Source organism: Antechinus flavipes, chromosome 1, assembly GCF_016432865.1.
Source record: "Antechinus flavipes isolate AdamAnt ecotype Samford, QLD, Australia chromosome 1, AdamAnt_v2, whole genome shotgun sequence".
Taxonomy (NCBI): Eukaryota; Metazoa; Chordata; class Mammalia; order Dasyuromorphia; family Dasyuridae; genus Antechinus; species Antechinus flavipes.
The window spans coordinates 665,462,427-665,479,795 of NC_067398.1; the positions used below are offsets into that span (position 1 = coordinate 665,462,427).

The 17,369-nt window shown below is 41.5% G+C and overlaps 2 protein-coding genes across 5 annotated transcripts in view; both read right to left on the reverse strand.

Moving 5' to 3' along the window:
* Positions 1-6,321: 6,321 nt before the first annotated feature.
* Positions 6,322-12,640, reverse strand: EPHX3 (epoxide hydrolase 3). The gene is made up of 7 exons (XM_051972043.1): positions 12,060-12,640; positions 11,544-11,623; positions 11,145-11,302; positions 7,671-7,799; positions 7,393-7,496; positions 7,093-7,229; positions 6,322-6,901 (listed from the first exon to the last, which is right to left on the reverse strand). Exons 1-7 carry the CDS (start codon positions 12,300-12,302, stop codon positions 6,676-6,678), a joined length of 1,077 nt encoding a protein of 358 aa, XP_051828003.1. The 5' UTR covers positions 12,303-12,640; the 3' UTR covers positions 6,322-6,675.
* Positions 12,641-14,863: 2,223 nt separating this feature from the next.
* The window catches only part of BRD4 (bromodomain containing 4), a 156,371-nt gene continuing 153,865 nt past the window's right edge, over positions 14,864-17,369 (reverse strand). For all 4 annotated transcript variants that reach the window (XM_051972028.1, XM_051972027.1, XM_051972026.1 and 1 more), the window contains 2 exons: positions 17,079-17,310; positions 14,864-16,548 (listed from right to left, as the gene is read on the reverse strand). In XM_051972028.1, coding sequence (XP_051827988.1) covers positions 16,480-16,548; positions 17,079-17,310 — 301 coding nt within the window. In that variant the 3' untranslated portion in view covers positions 14,864-16,479. The remainder of the gene's footprint in view (positions 16,549-17,078; positions 17,311-17,369) is intronic.

The following is a 17,369-nucleotide window of genomic DNA, read 5'->3' on the forward strand; positions in this document are numbered from 1 at the left end:
AACTTTTCAATTTGATATAATCATTTTTTCTATTTTGTGGTCAATAGTGATCTCTAGTTCTTCTTTGGTCATAAATTCCTCCCTCTTCCACAGGTCTGAGAGGTAAACTATCCTATGCTCTTCCAATTTATTTATAATCTCATTATGTCTAGATCATGAACCCATTTTGACCTTATCTTGGTGTACAGTGTTGTGTGGGTCAATGCCTAGTTTCTGCCATACTAATTTCCAATTTTCCCATTAATTTTTTGTCAAATAATGCATTCTTATCCCAGAAACTGGGGTCTTTGGGTTTGTCAAACACTATATTATTAAAGTTATTGGTTGTTTTGTCCTTTGAACCTAACCTATTCCATTGATTAACTAGTCTATTTCTTAGCCAATACCAGATGGTTTTAGTAACTGCTACTTTGTAATATAATTTTAGATCTGGTATAGCTAGGCCACCTTCATTTGATTTTTTTTTTCATTAATTCCCTTGAAATTCTTGACCTTTTGTTTTTCCATATGAACTTTGTTATTTTTTCTAGGTCATCAAAGTAGTTTTTTGGGAGTCTGATTGGTATAGCGCTAAATAAATAAATTTAGGTAGTATTGTCATCTTTATTATATTTGCTTGCCCAATCCAAGAGCATTTTAATATTTTTCCAGTTGGTTAGATCAGACTTAATTTGTGTGGAAAGTGTTTTGTAGTTTTGCTCATAAAGTTTCTGATTTTCCCTTGGCAGACAGATTCCTAAATACTTTATACAATCGTAGTTACTTTAAAGGGAATTTCTTTTTGTAACTCTAGCTGTTGGGTATTGTTAGTGATATATAAGAATGCTAATGACTTATGTGAGTTTATTTTGTATCTTGCAACTTTGCCGAAGGTGTGGATTGTTTCTAATAACTTTTTAGTAGCGTCTCTGGGGTTCTCTAAGTATATCATCATATCATCAGCAAAGAGTGATAATTTGGTTTCCTCGTTGCCTATTCTTATTCCTTTAATCTCTTTCTCAACTCTTATTGCCAAAGCTACCATTTCTAATACAATATTAAATAGTAACGATGATAGTGGGCAACCTTGTTTCACTCCTGATCTTATTGGGAATGGTTGCAGTTTGTCCCCGTTACATATGATGCTTACTGCTAGTTTTAAATAGATGCTACTGATTATTTTAAGGAAAAGTCCATTTATTCCTATACTTTCAAGAGTTTTTAATAGGAATGGATGTTGGATTTTATCAAATGCTTTTTCTGCATCTATTGAGATGATCATATGGTTTTTGTTCATTTGATTATTAATATACCATAAATATTTTAATGAGTTACAAGTATCATCCTATGTAATTATCTTATGTAAACCTTTTAAAATCCTTTGATATTCCTTTCCTGATTATCTTCTTATGATTCTTCTGAGTACTGTATTTGAAAACCAAATTTTCTATTCAGCTCTGGTGAGACACATAAGACAAAGAGACCTAACTCAGTTTTAATTGACCAATGATGGACAGAAGCAGCTATAAACTGCTTGCATTTTTGTTTTTCTTCCCAGGTTATTTATACCTTCTGAATCCAATTCTTCCTGTTCAATAAGAGAACCGTTCAGTTCTGTACACATATATTTTATCTAGGATATACTATGCCATATTTAACACGTATAGGACTGCTTGCCACCTGGGGGAGGAGGTGGAGAGAGGGAGGGGAAAAGTTGGAACAGAAGTTAGTGCAAGGGATAATGTTGTAAAAAATTACCCAGGCATGGGTTCTATCAATAAAAAGTTATAATTATGAAAAATAAATAAATAAAACGCTAAAGTATGGCTCCATTTCCAGGATGGAGGATACATTTACCCAAGGTATTTTCAGAGATCTTTCTAGACACCTGACTACAAGTGCTCTTTTTCTGCCCTGGAACTGTGGAGAGTGTTCCCACTCCACTGTGGATGTAAGTTCTAGTTTGCTAAAGAATCATTTCTCAGTACTAACAAAGAAATTTCCTATGAATCAAGGTCTCTGGAAGCTATTCCTACCATTGCCACCCATAGCCACTTCAAGACTGGTGGTTTCTTGAGGCCTTCTCACCCTGTTGACAGATCTTTCCTTGGTGATCTCAAGTTATCTTTTGGTGTCTCTAGGCTGAGAGGTCTAGAAACCACCAGGGCTGCCACTGATTCAAAGGCCCAAGACCTGTTCTTGCTTTGCTAATATGGGGCTGGGACCCAGCCTGCAGCAGAACTGCAACCTGGACTCCCACTGGTATCACAGACCATTCCTGCTGACCTTATAATTTGTCTTCAGCTAGAAAATGTTCTACTTTATGTGTTTATTCTGATACCCTAAAATTTATTTTATTTTTATTTATTGACAGAATCCATGCCAGAGTAATTTTTTTACATTATCCCTTGCACTTGTTTCTGTTCCGATTTTTCCCCTCCCTCCCTCCACCCCCTCCCCTAGATGGCAAGCAGTCCTATATATGTTAGATATGTTGCAGTATATCCTAGATACAATATGTTTGCAGAACCGAGCAGTTCTCTTGTTGCACAGGGAGAATTGGATTCAGAAGGTAAAAACTTGGAAAGAAAAACAAAAATGCAAATAGTTCACATTCGTTTCCCAGTGTTCTTTCTTCGGGTGTAGCTGCTTCTGTCCATCATTTATCAATTGAAACTGAGTCTTTGTCAAAGAAATCCACTTCCATCAGAATACATCCTCACACAAGATCGTTGTCGAAGTGTAAAGTGATCTCCTGGTTCTGCTCATTTCACTTAGCATCAGTTCATGTAAGTCTCTCCAAGCCTCTCTGTATTCATCCTGCTGGTCATTTCTTACAGAACAATAATATTCCATAACATTCATATACCACAATTTACCCAGCCATTCTCCAATTGATGGGCATCCATTCAATTTCCAGTTTCTAGCCACTACAAACAGGGCTGCCACAAACATTTTGGCACATACAGGTCCCTTTCCCTTCTTTAGTATTTCTTTGGGATATAAGCCCAATAGAAACACTGCTGGATCAAAGGGTGATATCCTAAAATTTAAAGGAATTTGGAGAGATTTGGGAGAGAGGTTCAGCAAATCCCAGCCATTACTCTGCTATCCTGGCTCTGCTTTTTTTCTTTTTTCCTGAAACTTTTGTTATTAATACTGTTTCTTGATCAGCAAAAACCACAAACCATCAATAGTAGAACAAATGACCATATTATTCATATCCCCTCACCAAAATCCTTTTCTTTTAAAAAATCTTTTGGTAATCATGTCTAGTAGTAGTGTTATTAAAAGGTTAACACATGATTTTATAGCCCCTCCTCTTTCCTTTGATTTCCTATCTCCTGAAAATCCAAGTTGGTCAATGAATTCTGTGGAGCCATGTTTTTACATTTGTATCCTGTTACTAGCACATAGCAAGAATTTAATGCTTTTTCATTCATTTATTTAGTTCTTTTGTTCAAGAGAACTTTTTATCAGAATATCCTATTTTCAAGTTAAATTTCTTTGTAGAATATTGGACCCTGCCTTTCCTTTTTCCAAAAACTGACCCTTCTCAAATTTAAGATAATAAATTGTAGTCAGCTTCCCTCTCTTCCTTAGTATACATTCTAAGATGATTACTTGCTCTCAAGGTCCATTTCCACTTTTAAAAATCTATTCCTCCTTAGCTCTGGAAAAGTAGTTCTTACTTCCTCCATTTTTTGAAGAACGAAATTACCACTATTTAAAGTAAGTCAAGAATGTGTAACACTGCTTTTGGCAGAGAGCTCCTGCAGATGTCCAGACTTGAAGTCTCACATTACTACATTAGGCTTTGCTGGTAGGATTATGTTTTCGAAATTTTTGCCTTATGTCCAGATGCTTTATAGCATATTCTCACAATATTAAGTTTTTTCCCACTGATTATCACCTAAATGCATTCCAATATGATTTAATGATGTGGGTTCCTAGATTCTTTTACATGAGCATATTCAATATTCAATGCTATTATACTGTTCCTGTTGCTCTATAAGTTTTCTTTATTCTTTTTTGGATATAGTATACCTTTCTAATCACATTCTAATGACTTTCATTTTTCAAGTCTCAGTGATACCTATTGAAATTAAATTTGCATCCTTGTAAGATGATCTCTAATTTCACTTCATAATCTATCCATTCTGGTTTCATTGCTGGCTTGACATATGCATGAAAGAAGTTTTTTCTCTTTTAAACCATTTTTCGTTTAAAACCATTTTGATGAGTCACAGCATTTTGGTCAAAAATATTTCCTATTAATCTGTGAGGTGAACTCTCATCCCTGTTAAGCAGACTATCCTTCATATAGTTAAGTCATGATCAAGAAATTAAAATTCCATTCTCAGATTCTATTTTCTTAGCTGTGTGTATCCTTAAACCAGTCTCTCTACAGATGCTCTTACCCTCAATTGGCAATTAAAAACGTATATTTGATTCCTGTCTTTTTCTTAATGGCATTCTTGAACTTATATAGATGAATTTACTTTGAGGAGTGCACACATCGGGGCCTGGAAGATGAATATTAAGTCCTCTTATTTTTCTTGGTCTTACAGATAGTATCATAAAATGTATGAGAAGCCTTGTCTGGCAGAATCTTGATAAAAGTGGATTAGTGCAGTTTGTCTCACAGTATCTATTAAGGGTTCTTTATCCAGCATAAAGTTCTTGTCTGAGGCAAAATAAGTCTTCTTGAATTTTTTTTTTTTTAACTTCCTTCTAGCATTGAAGACTTACACACTATCATGTCACTGAATACCTTAATCACTCTGAGATAAGTGACAGCAGAATCTATGGTTCTGGAAACAAGCAAGTCAGTGAAACTCATCTCTGGGTCACAGGAGACACAGTATTTCCCTCTGCTACTCTGATACTGCTTCTTGGCAACTGTGATGAAAACACAATCTGTGCCCCTAAATTTTCACTTTCTTGTGCAGGACTACATAACCTTCAGGATTCCCTTTTAGGCGCATTATGAAAGTATCACTTATTCCAACATGAATTACCAGGAGTGGGTACAAGCTATCAGAATTGCCACATTCTAACACACTCCTAAATCCACAACCCAAGGACTGCAGATTTTTCTGTTTATGTATGTATCCTTTACAGCACAAGAAATTGCTTCCTCCTGGGATGGTCCAGCTGTCCTCTCTATAGAGGAACCAGTCACCATTGTGTCTTCTCTTATCCTGTGTCCTTTCCTTCTACCTTGAAACTTTTTAATGATCATTGATATTTCTTCCATTCTTTCCATCATCTCTAGGACACAGAACAACTTGTATTTTATAAAAACACATTTGACTACTTGGTACTGGTTTAACCCCAAACACTGAACTTTCTTCAGATCAGTGCAAAAATCTTCTATACTGGATCGAAGCAAGGTCTCCAAGTCCTTTGTTAATTTTGTTGGCATTTAAAAAAATTTTAATGACAAATATTTGCAATGCCTGTCTTCCACATGAGGTAAATTATTGTAGTAGGCTCATAATATGATTTTCATGATGAGAATTTTACTCAGCTGCTTTTTGCTAGAAAAAAGCACTTTTCTGTCAGGATCTAATAGCATTAAGAGTTGTTCTCCCCATTCTTTTCTGGGTGAAGTTCTCAAGCAGGAATCTTAAATAACTTAGATATTATCACACTTGATTTTTTTTTATTGAAGAAAAATACCTTTTCGTGGTCCCTTTATTATCGTCTAACTCTGTTCTGTCACCTATCACCCTCAATATTCCTCTTTCAGGTTATCTCAGATATCTCCCCTTTAATTTCTTCCCTCTAATTGGCTCTTGTCATTTTCTAGTCAGAAGTGTTGATTTGGGGAAATTCAAATGAGCTCCATTTTGCTGTTTTAAACTGCACCGAAAATTGATATAAGCAAGGTGCTCAAAGTTCCTAATTGTTTTTAATTCACTCCTAACTCTGACATTTAATCAATCCTTTTCTCTACCCTACTCCTCCCCCTCAACTATTACTACACTCCATAGTTCTGTCTTCCACATGTGGTTTTATCTTATTATCATTCCAGCTACTTCTGTGGGAAGGAAAATTCTTAAGGGCCTTCTTCCAATATTCCTGGCCCATGGTCTGCTTTTCCTACCATGATAAAAAGCAAAAGTCCTAAAAAACAGAGACAAGGATCCAAGGCAGGCTCCGGCAGAATGAATCTAAGCTCCAAGCATCAAAGGAATTACAGACAGAAAAGGTTTTCATGGAGGACAAGATGGAGGCATTGGGCAAAGCTTGGGCCACATTTCCAGTCCTTAACCCTGCCCCTGATTCCAAAGTATTCTTGAGCCGAGGCCCCAGACAGAAGGAAGGCAAAGCAGGGCAGGGAGTGGGAGATTTATTTCTGTGCATACATCACAGGTACAGTGGTCCCTTTCTTTCTATAAGAGGTGCTTTCTCTAAAACAATAAGAGAAAAGAACTTGCAGAATTTAATAGGGGTTCAACTGGGACCAGCCAGCCAGGAAATGAGAGGACAGAGTATGACAGTTTAAATATTGGGGAGAGGAATGAATTGATTGGATATCTATGATGAGGAGAGTTAGAGGGACAATATTTCCATATTACAGTCAAAAGCTGGCTTGTTTCAAGTGCTGTTCCCTTTCTTCCCTTGTTTTGAGTGGGCCTTGGGAGGAGCAGAAAACCAGAATGTTCATATCTGAAGGAAGAGTCACGACTACACTTTGAACCTCTTTAAAAAAGCCCACATGTAGTGATGCATCTGCTCTGGTTGTCCCTGGGGGATCCAGTGGCCAGCATCAGGCAGGACATAGGACAGCAAGCGGCCTGGCACAAAGTGTTTGTTAATACTCTCCACAAGTCCAGTCTCCAGGTATGGGTCTTTTTCTCCCCATAACAACAATGTTGGTACTGTCAGCTCCTGACGCTCTAGTGGAAAGTGACTGTGAGGCAAAGAGATGCATAACATTTATTAAGACCAATGACTTCCTCAATCCCTTCTTGTTCCTAATTATGCCTCTGTCTCTTCTTCCTACTCTCACAATTTCCCCCCTCCCTGCATTCTCCCTAAAATCATTCTTCCCACTATTAACCTCCCCTTTTTTTGGCTGTCCTCATTCCTCAAAGGCATCACCTGAAAAGATTGCGGTAGTAGTTGAGGGGGCCAAGGAGGCCCTGTTTCTGGGAGAAGCTGTACAAGAAAGCCTCTAGTTCCTCATCTGTAAGGCCAGGAATTCCAGTTGTAGGATGAATCAACGTGTCCTTTAGAATCTGCACACATGATCAACTCTTCATTACAAATGCCCTCCAAATACCTCTGAAAAAGTCTTCCCAACTCAGTAAATCCTCTTCTCTCCCCACTTCCACAACATCATTATGCTCCCTCCCCGCTAGCTTTTGCCCCTCTCCACCAGGCAGGAAGAAGAGATTGGACCTGAAAATCAGACATAGATAGCAACTTCTCAGGCACGGAAGGTAGCTGAAACAGGAACACATAACCGGAGCGAAAGAGCTGACTGGGATGGCGCAGGGCATACTCTGGGAAGAAGAAGAGAAAAGAGTAAGGAAACCATCCATACTGAACCCCTGCGGGGAGGAAGGAGTAGAGGAGAAAAAGACCATTCTAAGTTCAGAACTCAGCACCTACTCCTTGCCTATAAGCTGGGCCCAGTCTACCCTCCCTCCAAATGTCCCATCCATCTAAGCACCTACCTTGGTAAACAAATGTAGGGGCAGCGCTCACCACCACCAGCCGCTCTACCAGACTTGGATAGTAGATGGAGAAATTCCAGGCTAAGATTCCACCCCAGTCATGGGCCACCAGGACACATTTGGAGTAACCTGTCAATGATGCACAGAATTGGAATTAGGTAAGGTGAGGTACGATGGGGTGTAAAGTTAGGAGACTAAGATGGAAGATTTTTAACAGAAATGGCACTAGAGTTAGAAAGGGGAAGGAAAACTGGTGACTTAGCTCTCCCAAACCATTACTAGAAACTCTTACCATAAGTTCCATGACAAGTAATAAGACCTCAGCCACTAAAGAGGGCAAGGAAATCAACAACTCTATAGCCCTCTATCACTACCAAGCTAAGGTAGGAGAAGCTGCCATGTTGGAAGGATCAGAGAATAAACAAAGCCTCAAGGCCTCTATTTGAATCAAGTATCTAAACACTCCAGAGCAACTTGTCTTTCATATGCTCTCCCACTCTATTTCATATTTACTTGTATTTATTGTATCCCTTCATTTTTTTTGTCTCTAATCTCTTCCCTAAATTATTATCTATCTTTTGTCCAAGAGAATGGCAATTGTGAATTCTTCAAATGACCAAACCCAACTTTTGGTGACTTACCATCATCTGGTGTTTTTATCAACCACATCACTATGACTCTTTGAATTTCCTCTCAACAACCACAACTTTCTATTTTTCCCTTTATATTACTTTTTCAGGAATTTAAACCTATCCTTCATCTCCACTGGGACCTCCAGGCACTCTAAACCTCTCTTCTCTCACTGTGTTATCACTATTTAAGTCTTAAATCTTCTTTTTAAAAAATTCTTGCCCATATAGTTAAAAAGTTCAATTACATACACTTTGTCATAGCTAAGGTTAATTGCTCTATTTGTACACTTGATCACTACCCTCCTCCCCACCCCCCCATCTCCTCTTGAAGGCTCTTTCATTTACGTTCTCTTTCCATTTGTTTTTCTATCTACTATCTTTTCTGATGCTTATAAACATGGCCAGTTCTCCAAATCTTAAGAAACTCTTTGTTCACCAACAGGATGATTTCAGAGAGGTTTGGAGAGACTAACATGAACTGATGCTAAGTGAAATGAGCAGAACCAGGAGATCATTATACATGGCAGCAACAAGATCAATTCGTCTCTTCAATGACGAGATGATTCAAACCAGTTCCAATTGTTCAGTGATGAAGAAAGCCATCTATACACCCAGAGAAAGGATTGAAGGAACTGAGTGTGGACCATAACGTAGCATTTTCACTCTTTCTGTTGATGTTTGCTTGCTTGTTTGTTTTCCTTCTCAGGTTTTTTTTTTTTTTTTCTCCTTTCTAGATCTAAAATTTCTAGATCTTGCTATACAGCAAGATAACTGTATAAATACATATACATGTATTGGATTTAACATATATTTTAACATATTTAACATGTATTGGACTACCTGCCATCTAGGGGAAGGGATGGAGGGAAGTAGGGAAAAATTTGGAGCAGAAAGTTTTGCAAGGGTCAGTGTTGAAAAATTACCCATGCATATGTTTTGTAAATAAAAAACTTTTAAGAAAAAAAAAACCCTTTGTTTGTCCCAGTCATCTCCTTGAGAATATATCACCCCATATCTCTCCTTTTTATAATCAAGTTTCTAAGAAAAAGCCAACCACACCTGTTGTCATTACAACATTTTTTCATTCACTTTTTACTCTCATGCAATGGGCTACTGCCCTTAACACCTGAAATTGGTCTAAGGTAGTCAGCAATTTCATAATTGACAAAATATAATAAGCTCTTTCCTAGTTCTCATCCCTTTTTGATCTCTCAGCAGTTTCTGATAGTGTTGACAAACAGAAGTTGGTCCTGGACACCTCCTTGGTTTTTCTGATACTGCTCTCTCCCAAATCTCTTCTAAATCTCCACTGCCTCTCAGTTTCTTTAGCTTGATCATAATCAAACTTCTGGATCTAATCATAGCTGTTTTAAATCCTCTTTTCTTCTGTTACTTAGTCATCTCATCAGCTATCATGATAATTTCTAAGTAGACTCCCAAATATACATATCCAGTTTTTTCTGGGTCCAGTTCCGTGTTACTAACAGATTCCTTTCAGGACATTTCCCACCTGGCATCCCATTCAAAGGCATCTTAAATTTTCAACATGAAACTCCTTATCTTTCTTCCAAAACCTTACTCTTCCTTACTCAATTCCCTATTTCTATTAGGAGCATTAGGAGTCATTCAGGGCTACAATTTCAGAATCATACTCAACTCTCTTCCTCTCCTTCCTCCTCTTATCCAATTACTTGCCGAAATGTTTGACTAACATTCACAACATAAGTCACTTCACTCACATGGCCACCACCCTGGTTTAGGGTCCACATTCTCTTTTGCCTAAAATTATTACAACAGACTTCTAAATGATATAAATGTATGGTCAAAACCTTTCTAAAGCACAAGTCTACTCAAGATTTTAAACTTGAGTTTAAATGACTTCCTCTTAGCTCCAGCATAAAATCTTTTAGCTTTGATATTTAAAATCCGTTATAATGACATATATTCAAATACACAACTTCACAACACACTTTAAATGAGCTAAACTGCTCTACTTCATATTCCCTATTACTGAGCATTACATTAACTACCAAAAGATTTTTTTGATATCCTCTAGGCTAGAGATGTAGTCCTCCCTCACTTCTGTCTTTAACTCTAGCTTCAATTAGTCAAATCCTGTTGTCATTTTGGTTTCCCTAGCTTTTAGTGAACTCCCATTCTCAAATGATCAAATATGTATATGTGTGCATATGTATGTGTACATACACATACAAATATATGTACAGAATTGTGTTTATATATTTTCACAGTAGAATAAAAGTACCTTTAGGGCAGGAGTTATTTTTCATTTTGTCTCTGTATCCCAAGAAGCCAAAACAATACCTGGCCCTATGTGATAAGTGCTTATGTGAGTTATGATGATATTGTAGGGGTTATTTAAGAAATATTTTCTGAGATTAAATTTGGACTCAGAAGACTCGGTTTGAATCTAGCCCTGATGATTGTGTGGTTAAAGACAAAGTATCTTAGTATCTTAGTGCCTCCTCTATTTTCTTCATTTGCAAAACAAAGGGAATAGACTAGATGATCTCTTAGATTTGTTCCAGGTTTAAATGTTATCATTTGTAAAGCTTAGGAAAAATAATGAAGATTCTGGAATGCTAAATAGTGCTGTAAAGGTACCAAATTTTAGAGTCATACCTCGGAGGTTTTAGTGGCCCTTCTGAAATTTCTTCATGGGGGTCAAAAACAGAGAGTTTAGTTTAGCACTAAGACTACGGGCCTGACTAGGGCCATGTCACATCTGGCACGTCACCAGGGGATGGGAATGGGGGAGAGAAGTCCATCCATTCCCCTTCCCCTTCAGGAACCCACCCCAATCCTTTTCCTAGCCTTAAGGTACCTAGGGCTTCAATAGCATCTTTGATGTCTGTTGTCAGGGCATCAATGGTGTAGCTGTTCAGATTGGTAGGTGAATCTGAGCTCCCATAGCCCCTCAAGTCCAGTGCTACCACACGGAAATTGTTGTGGAACTCTCTAAGTTGGTGTCGCCAGGAAAACCTGTAGGGCCAGTAAGGGAATGGAGATGATGATTGAGTCACTTCTCTCTCTCCTCCCCCCCTCCCCTCCCATCCTTCCAGTGGGACTTGCTCAACAGAACAAGAGAGGTGGTTTCCATTGAGAGCCCCACCTGTTCCGAGGGGCTCTTTCAGACACGGAATGTCATGGGAAAAGGTAGGGTGGAGGAAGGAGGGAGGCTGCTGCTTTGGGTCTTCTTGTTTTCCCCCACCCTACCACCTACCAGGTCTGAGGGAAGCCATGGATGAGGAGCATCAGGGGCCCATGGCCCTTAGAAACGTAATGCAGCCGCAGGCCGGAGGTCTGGGAGAAAAGAAGCTGTTGTCAGAGTGCTGGAGTCAGGGAGGGTCCCTCCCTTGTTGGCTCGGCTCAGCTTCTTCCCGCACCCTGTCTGTGCTTCCAGAAACCACAGCTCTGATAGACTTAACAGTCTCTAAGAGGCCCTGCTAGCTCCTGAAAATTTCTAAGGATCCACTGAGCACTAAATATAGGATGGCCGAGTGTGGAAGGGGCTTGCCTGAGGGGGGAATTCCAAATTTTCCTATCTGGGACGATGGAGAGCAGCTGGTTGAGGATTTCTTCTCCATCTCTAGACGCTGCCCCCACTCTCACCCGGACCCCCGGCAAGCCCTGCTCAGGCTTTGAGCTCCTCTTCCTTGCCGAGTCCTTTTCCTTGAGTTAGTCAGTTAGGCTGGGCAGCTTGTTCCCTCCCTCCCGGCTTACTATGGGCCTAGCTCACCTTGAGGTCAAGGAAGTGGTGCTGCCCAAAAGAGGGGTCTTGAAGCAACGTGGGGGCCTTCCGGCGCGGTCTGCCACAGCAGCCTCGCCGCGGGTGCCGCAGCACGTGGCCCAAGGCCTTCATGAAGTAGACGAAGGCAGCCAAGCACGCGCCCCAATACACCAGGATCCAGAAGAAGAAGCGAATCAGCCTTAGCGTCAATCGCGAGGGCGCCAGCAGCGCCGACACCAGGATATCAGCCATAGCAGGTTAGGCCTCGGGGCCTCTTCCGGTGGGTTGTTGGGCTTGAGGGACGGCGCGGGGTTAGGTGCTGGGAACCCGGAACCGCTACTCTGCTGTCTGAACTCCTGATGCAGACTCCGGAGCCTCCCGAAAGCACCGAGAGCGTCACTAGCTGCAGCTGTTCGGGAGGGTGCGAGCGTGCAAGTGAGGGAGGGAGTAAGAGCTACATAACCTGGAGGCAGAGGCGGGGCCTCGGCACGGGAAGCGCCCAAGCGTGCGTCAAACCCCGCCCCTTCGCCAAGCTCTTCTTCCGGGCAGGGCAACCTCGCTACTCACTCGGGCTCCACCAGATTTCGCTTCCTCCCTCCCGGATCTCAAAGGGCTCCCAATCCCGCCTCCCAGTCTTTCTTCGTTTTGATTGGGTAGCGGAGGTCCCGAAGGCTCAAAACGAGGAACGAAAAGGAATAGGATTTGGAATCAGCTCTAGCAGCCAATCAAACGCAGTCTAATTCCAAAAGGGGAGCTCTCAAGAAACCCGAAATCCCCCAGGATGCCACAAAGTGGCCCAGAGAGGGGCGCGTGCGGAGGCATGTCTTCACACTACCCTAGGAGCTCTGGAAACGGGGGCGGGCCGCACACCGGGTAAGGAAATGACAAAACAATCGATACAAATTTGGTTTAAAAACAGGTGACCGCCCGCTCAGGGTCTCCTGTAACAGGAACCCAGGACCCGGCCGGCATTCTCTTTCACAGTCTCTATGAACCCCTCAAACACTGTTCTCTCAATCCCCCAAAGAAGCCGCCTCAAGGGTCACGTGATATTCAGTACAAATGTTTATTTTGCAATGAGAACTGCACAAAAAACCTTTAGTATATAAGTGAAAATTCTATTAATTCCCTTCTACAAATGTCTAAAGTGTTTAATACAAGCCTCAAATTCACTGACATAATTATTGGCCAAGCGATCCATCCGTGCATCACGTACAGTGGGAGATTGTACACATCTCTCTCATCCTCCTAAACAGGACGCAGAAGGGGGAAGAACCAGAAATACATTTTTGGGGACTAGATTCCTAGAAGGAGGGGAAGGGCTTGGAAGGGAATCAGTCCTATGGGCAGGGTAGGGTGAGGAGAAAAAATTAAATAGTGGCTCCACCCTAATCGCAACCCAATTATAAGCACACAAACGAGTCAAACAGGGAAAAATTTAGATAGCAAACCTTTGGCAGAACACACAACCATTCCTCCAGCACTATCTGGCCTAAGAAATGCTCCAACAAAACAGAAGGAAAAAAATGAGGAAAATAAGAGATAAGTAAAAGAAATTAAATCAAGAGCAAAGAAATGGGTCTGTTGAACATGGGAACCAATAGGACCTAAATGCCTTCAAAGTCATAACCCTTGGAGAGAGATGTGCACCCTGGGCTCAAGGATGAGCATGGCTGGCTCCCAAGTTAGAAGCAATTACCCCCAGGCTTCAGCCTGTACAATTTGGCAAAAATTTTGAATTTGAGAGGAGAGTTTAAAAGCAGGATCATTTTAAATTTTGGTTATTAAAAAATAAAACAGGAAAGACTAAACATCACTACTAATACATTTGTTTCTTTGCATACATAGAAATTATATTTGTATTTTACATCCTTGGGCCCACTTTCAGTTGGAAGTCCCAGCCTGGTGTACGTGTGTGTATGTATGTATGTTTGTGGGCCCCTAAATGGGGGGGGCAGGGATGTATGTGGTGGCTTTTATATACAATCCCAAGAAAGGAGAGGGAATAGATCTGGTGTGCAGTGTAAGATATGTGTGTGTCTGTATCTCTAAGTCTTTCAGATGATGTACATTTAAGAGTACCTGATAAACCCTGAGCTTAAAATTAAAGGAAGAGGTAAGGGTTGAGGAAAAGGTGGGGAGAAATGTCCAAAGTGCTTTCACAAAAGGGAGAAAGAGAAGGAATACTGTTTGAAGGTCAGGCCTCCATGGTGCTAAGAAGCTGGATATGGGGCTCATGGGAGTTAGGTGGAAGAAGAACCCATTTCCCTACAGTTTTGCCTGGGGAAGAGCAGGGCCTTTGCTTCTACTTTCTTTGAGGTCCAGAGTCAAGCTGACCTGCAGCTAATATTCTGGCTAACACCATGTGGCTTGAGCATTCTAGAACAATCTGGGAAATCATGCTGCCTCATGTACGGAAGAGAGCTCCTCCTCACACTATCCCAGAAGAGGGAGGAGACTTTTCTTCCTCTTAGCATCCCACTGGTTCCTGCTGTTTCAGCTGGACCCGAGAACCATGGCCACCCGATTGAGCTCTTCTCTATGCGGGCATTGGGTGTTCCCTTTTATCCCATCCCAGATCATTTCTGCCTGGGCTGCTGATATGGCGTTGACTGGGAGGCAGTGGCTCAGAAGGCTATTATCCCAGCATTCAAGGAAGGTAGGATTGGCAGAAGGTTGGAGGCATCAATTGGAAGAGCAAAGATGTGGCTGACTGAAGTGTTTCTCTCACCTGCATGGCCATTAGCTTAGTGTTCCAGGCCTAAGTCTATCACAAGGAGAGAGTTCAAAAGAAATATCAGTAAGACGCCAGCTTTTAAAAAAAAAGAGATGCGTTTATTCCATGATCAGTACAGACCAAATGCATATTCACCGTATTAAAGTCAAACCAGTTAATTACTCCAGAGTTTGGCCAACACTGAGGCACCAGTATTGTACTGTATAGTGGGTACTCATGGCACGTAACCTTGTGAACAGTTCAAATTATAAAATTAAAAAAAAAAAAAAGAGTAAAGAGAAAAACACGCTGGGCCATGGGTGGGGGAGTAAGGGTAGGGGCGGGACCACTGATGGTGGAGGGGGGTGCCCACCATCTCTGCTGTGCCACGCAGCCCAGCCCTGGGTCCACTCCCTTCCTGGTATAAAACAACTTTAAACAGATATGACATTTAAAAAAAAAAAAAAAAAACCAAACCAAAACAAACAAACAACAACAAAAAAAATACACACACACACGCACACACACGCACGCGCGCACACACACACACACATACACACACATCAAAAAAAAATTTTTTTTAAAAGAGAAAGAGAGAGAGATGCTGCTTTCTGGTTTTACAATTAAAAAATATAGACTAATAAAGTTTGAAATTGAGTAAAATATAAGCAGTTTTTTTGTGTTTTGTATTTTGTTTGTTTTTTTGTGTTTGTTTTTTTTTACACCAAGTTTGGTGGAGTCACCAACAAACCTCAAACAAATATATGCCAACTATATTCACTATACAATACAGCCACGGTCACACACTACCCACAGTGCGGCGCCCCCTCCCCCCACCCCCATTGCCACCACTCAAAGGAGAGACGATAACACCCATTCCAAGTTAAGCAGTGCCTTTGTGTCTGAAGGAAAATTAAAAATAAAATTTAAAAAGAACAGAAAAGAAGGCAGAAAGAAAGAAAAAACAAAACAAAACGAAACAAAAAACAAAGGCGGAAAGGAACTGACTTTGGTTGGTAGTCTCGCTCCCAGGCGAGGCCTCCACACACGCGTGCTACGACGACCACCTCACTCCAAATGGCCATGGACACTCACACACCTCCACTGGACTATTCCCTTTTTCACAAGCGAACACTTACAGAGAACGGCTCTCGATTAAAGGCTCGAAGGGGATGAGGGCAGGGTGGGACTCTGTTCAAGGCAAAGCCAGTGACTAGGGACTTTAGGCAGCTGGGGACTGGTCCCAACTGTCATTTCCCCTCCCCACCAATCCCAACAACACGGGTGGGACTCCTGCTCTCCATGGGCTACCTCTGCAACCCCTGGTCTTACAGTGTGGGGTAGAGATAGTAGTAGCTGATACCAAGGAAGGAGACAGGGCCCTGGGTGGGGCTCCTCTCATAGTTAGAAAACTGGTAAAGAATGTGACATCCTGGATATACTGTGAATACGTCTGGCATAGAGGACGACCTCATTCATGCCTAAGAACCACCTGGTCCAGCGCTTGCTTGAGGTTGGGTCTGACTTCAGTGTGTGCAGGGGGTGGGGAAGTCCAACGGTAAGGCAGACTCTGCTGATCCTTGGCTGACAGACCCACGATGGGTGGAACATGCACAAGGGCTGGGCCCAAGGGACACCCCCTCCCAGCCACCAGTAACACTAGGCAGAGTCAGTTTTGCCAGAAAATCAGAGTCAGAAGAAACCCAGGCGCTATCAGAAAAGATTCTCTTCAAATATTGCCAAAAGATCACTCTGAAAATTCATGTCAATGGTAGCTGCCATCTAAAGGGAGAAAAGAGAAAAAAAGAATTAGAAGCCATTTTCCATCAGTTAGCTAACTCTCTTTCCTATATCTGAGTTGCTTCCTTAGCCAGTCTGCCACCTCACACCTTGGCCCAATCCAGGGACTTCATGGAAAGCCCCCCCAAACACTAAATGTTGCTCTTTAGGGTATAGCAAAAACTCTGATGCCTCTGGTAAAACTTCTTTCCCCCAACCCACACTGATCCCACACTGATCTCTTTTTTCTCCAAGATACTTCGGTATATCATTGTAAATCCTTGTCCAATTCTTCAGTTCTGTTCATGATTTGTCTCCTCAAACTGGAGTTTTATATAAAGAGGGGCCATGTTTTTTACTTCTGCCCACAGTTCTCGAGTGATCAGCTCAATTCTGAGCACATAAAGATTTTAAAAACACAAAGGGGGGGGTCAATAGATCTCATTTTAAGGCATTGCCATTTGTGAGAACAGCCAGCCTAGGCGTAGCCAGGATACAGTGCTATCCATTCTTTAGAATGTATCCCAACTCACCGCCTCCCTGCGCCTTCGCTCTTGTTCCCGTTTCCTGGCCAACTCCCTCTGTTGATCCAGCATGGACTGGGAGGCCTGGGGCTGAGAGCTTTGTGCTTGGGGAGCTGAGGAGGCTGCAGCCACTGGGGGCTGCTGCTGTTCTGATCGCTGCTGCTGCTGCTGCTCCTGACGCCTCCGAACTTCTTCATGAGCCCGCCGAGCCTGTTCCAGGGCATCTTCCTCTTCCCTGCTCCTGTCAGTAACAAAGAACCCTAATGAGATGGAGAGGAAACACATTCTCCCTCTTGAACA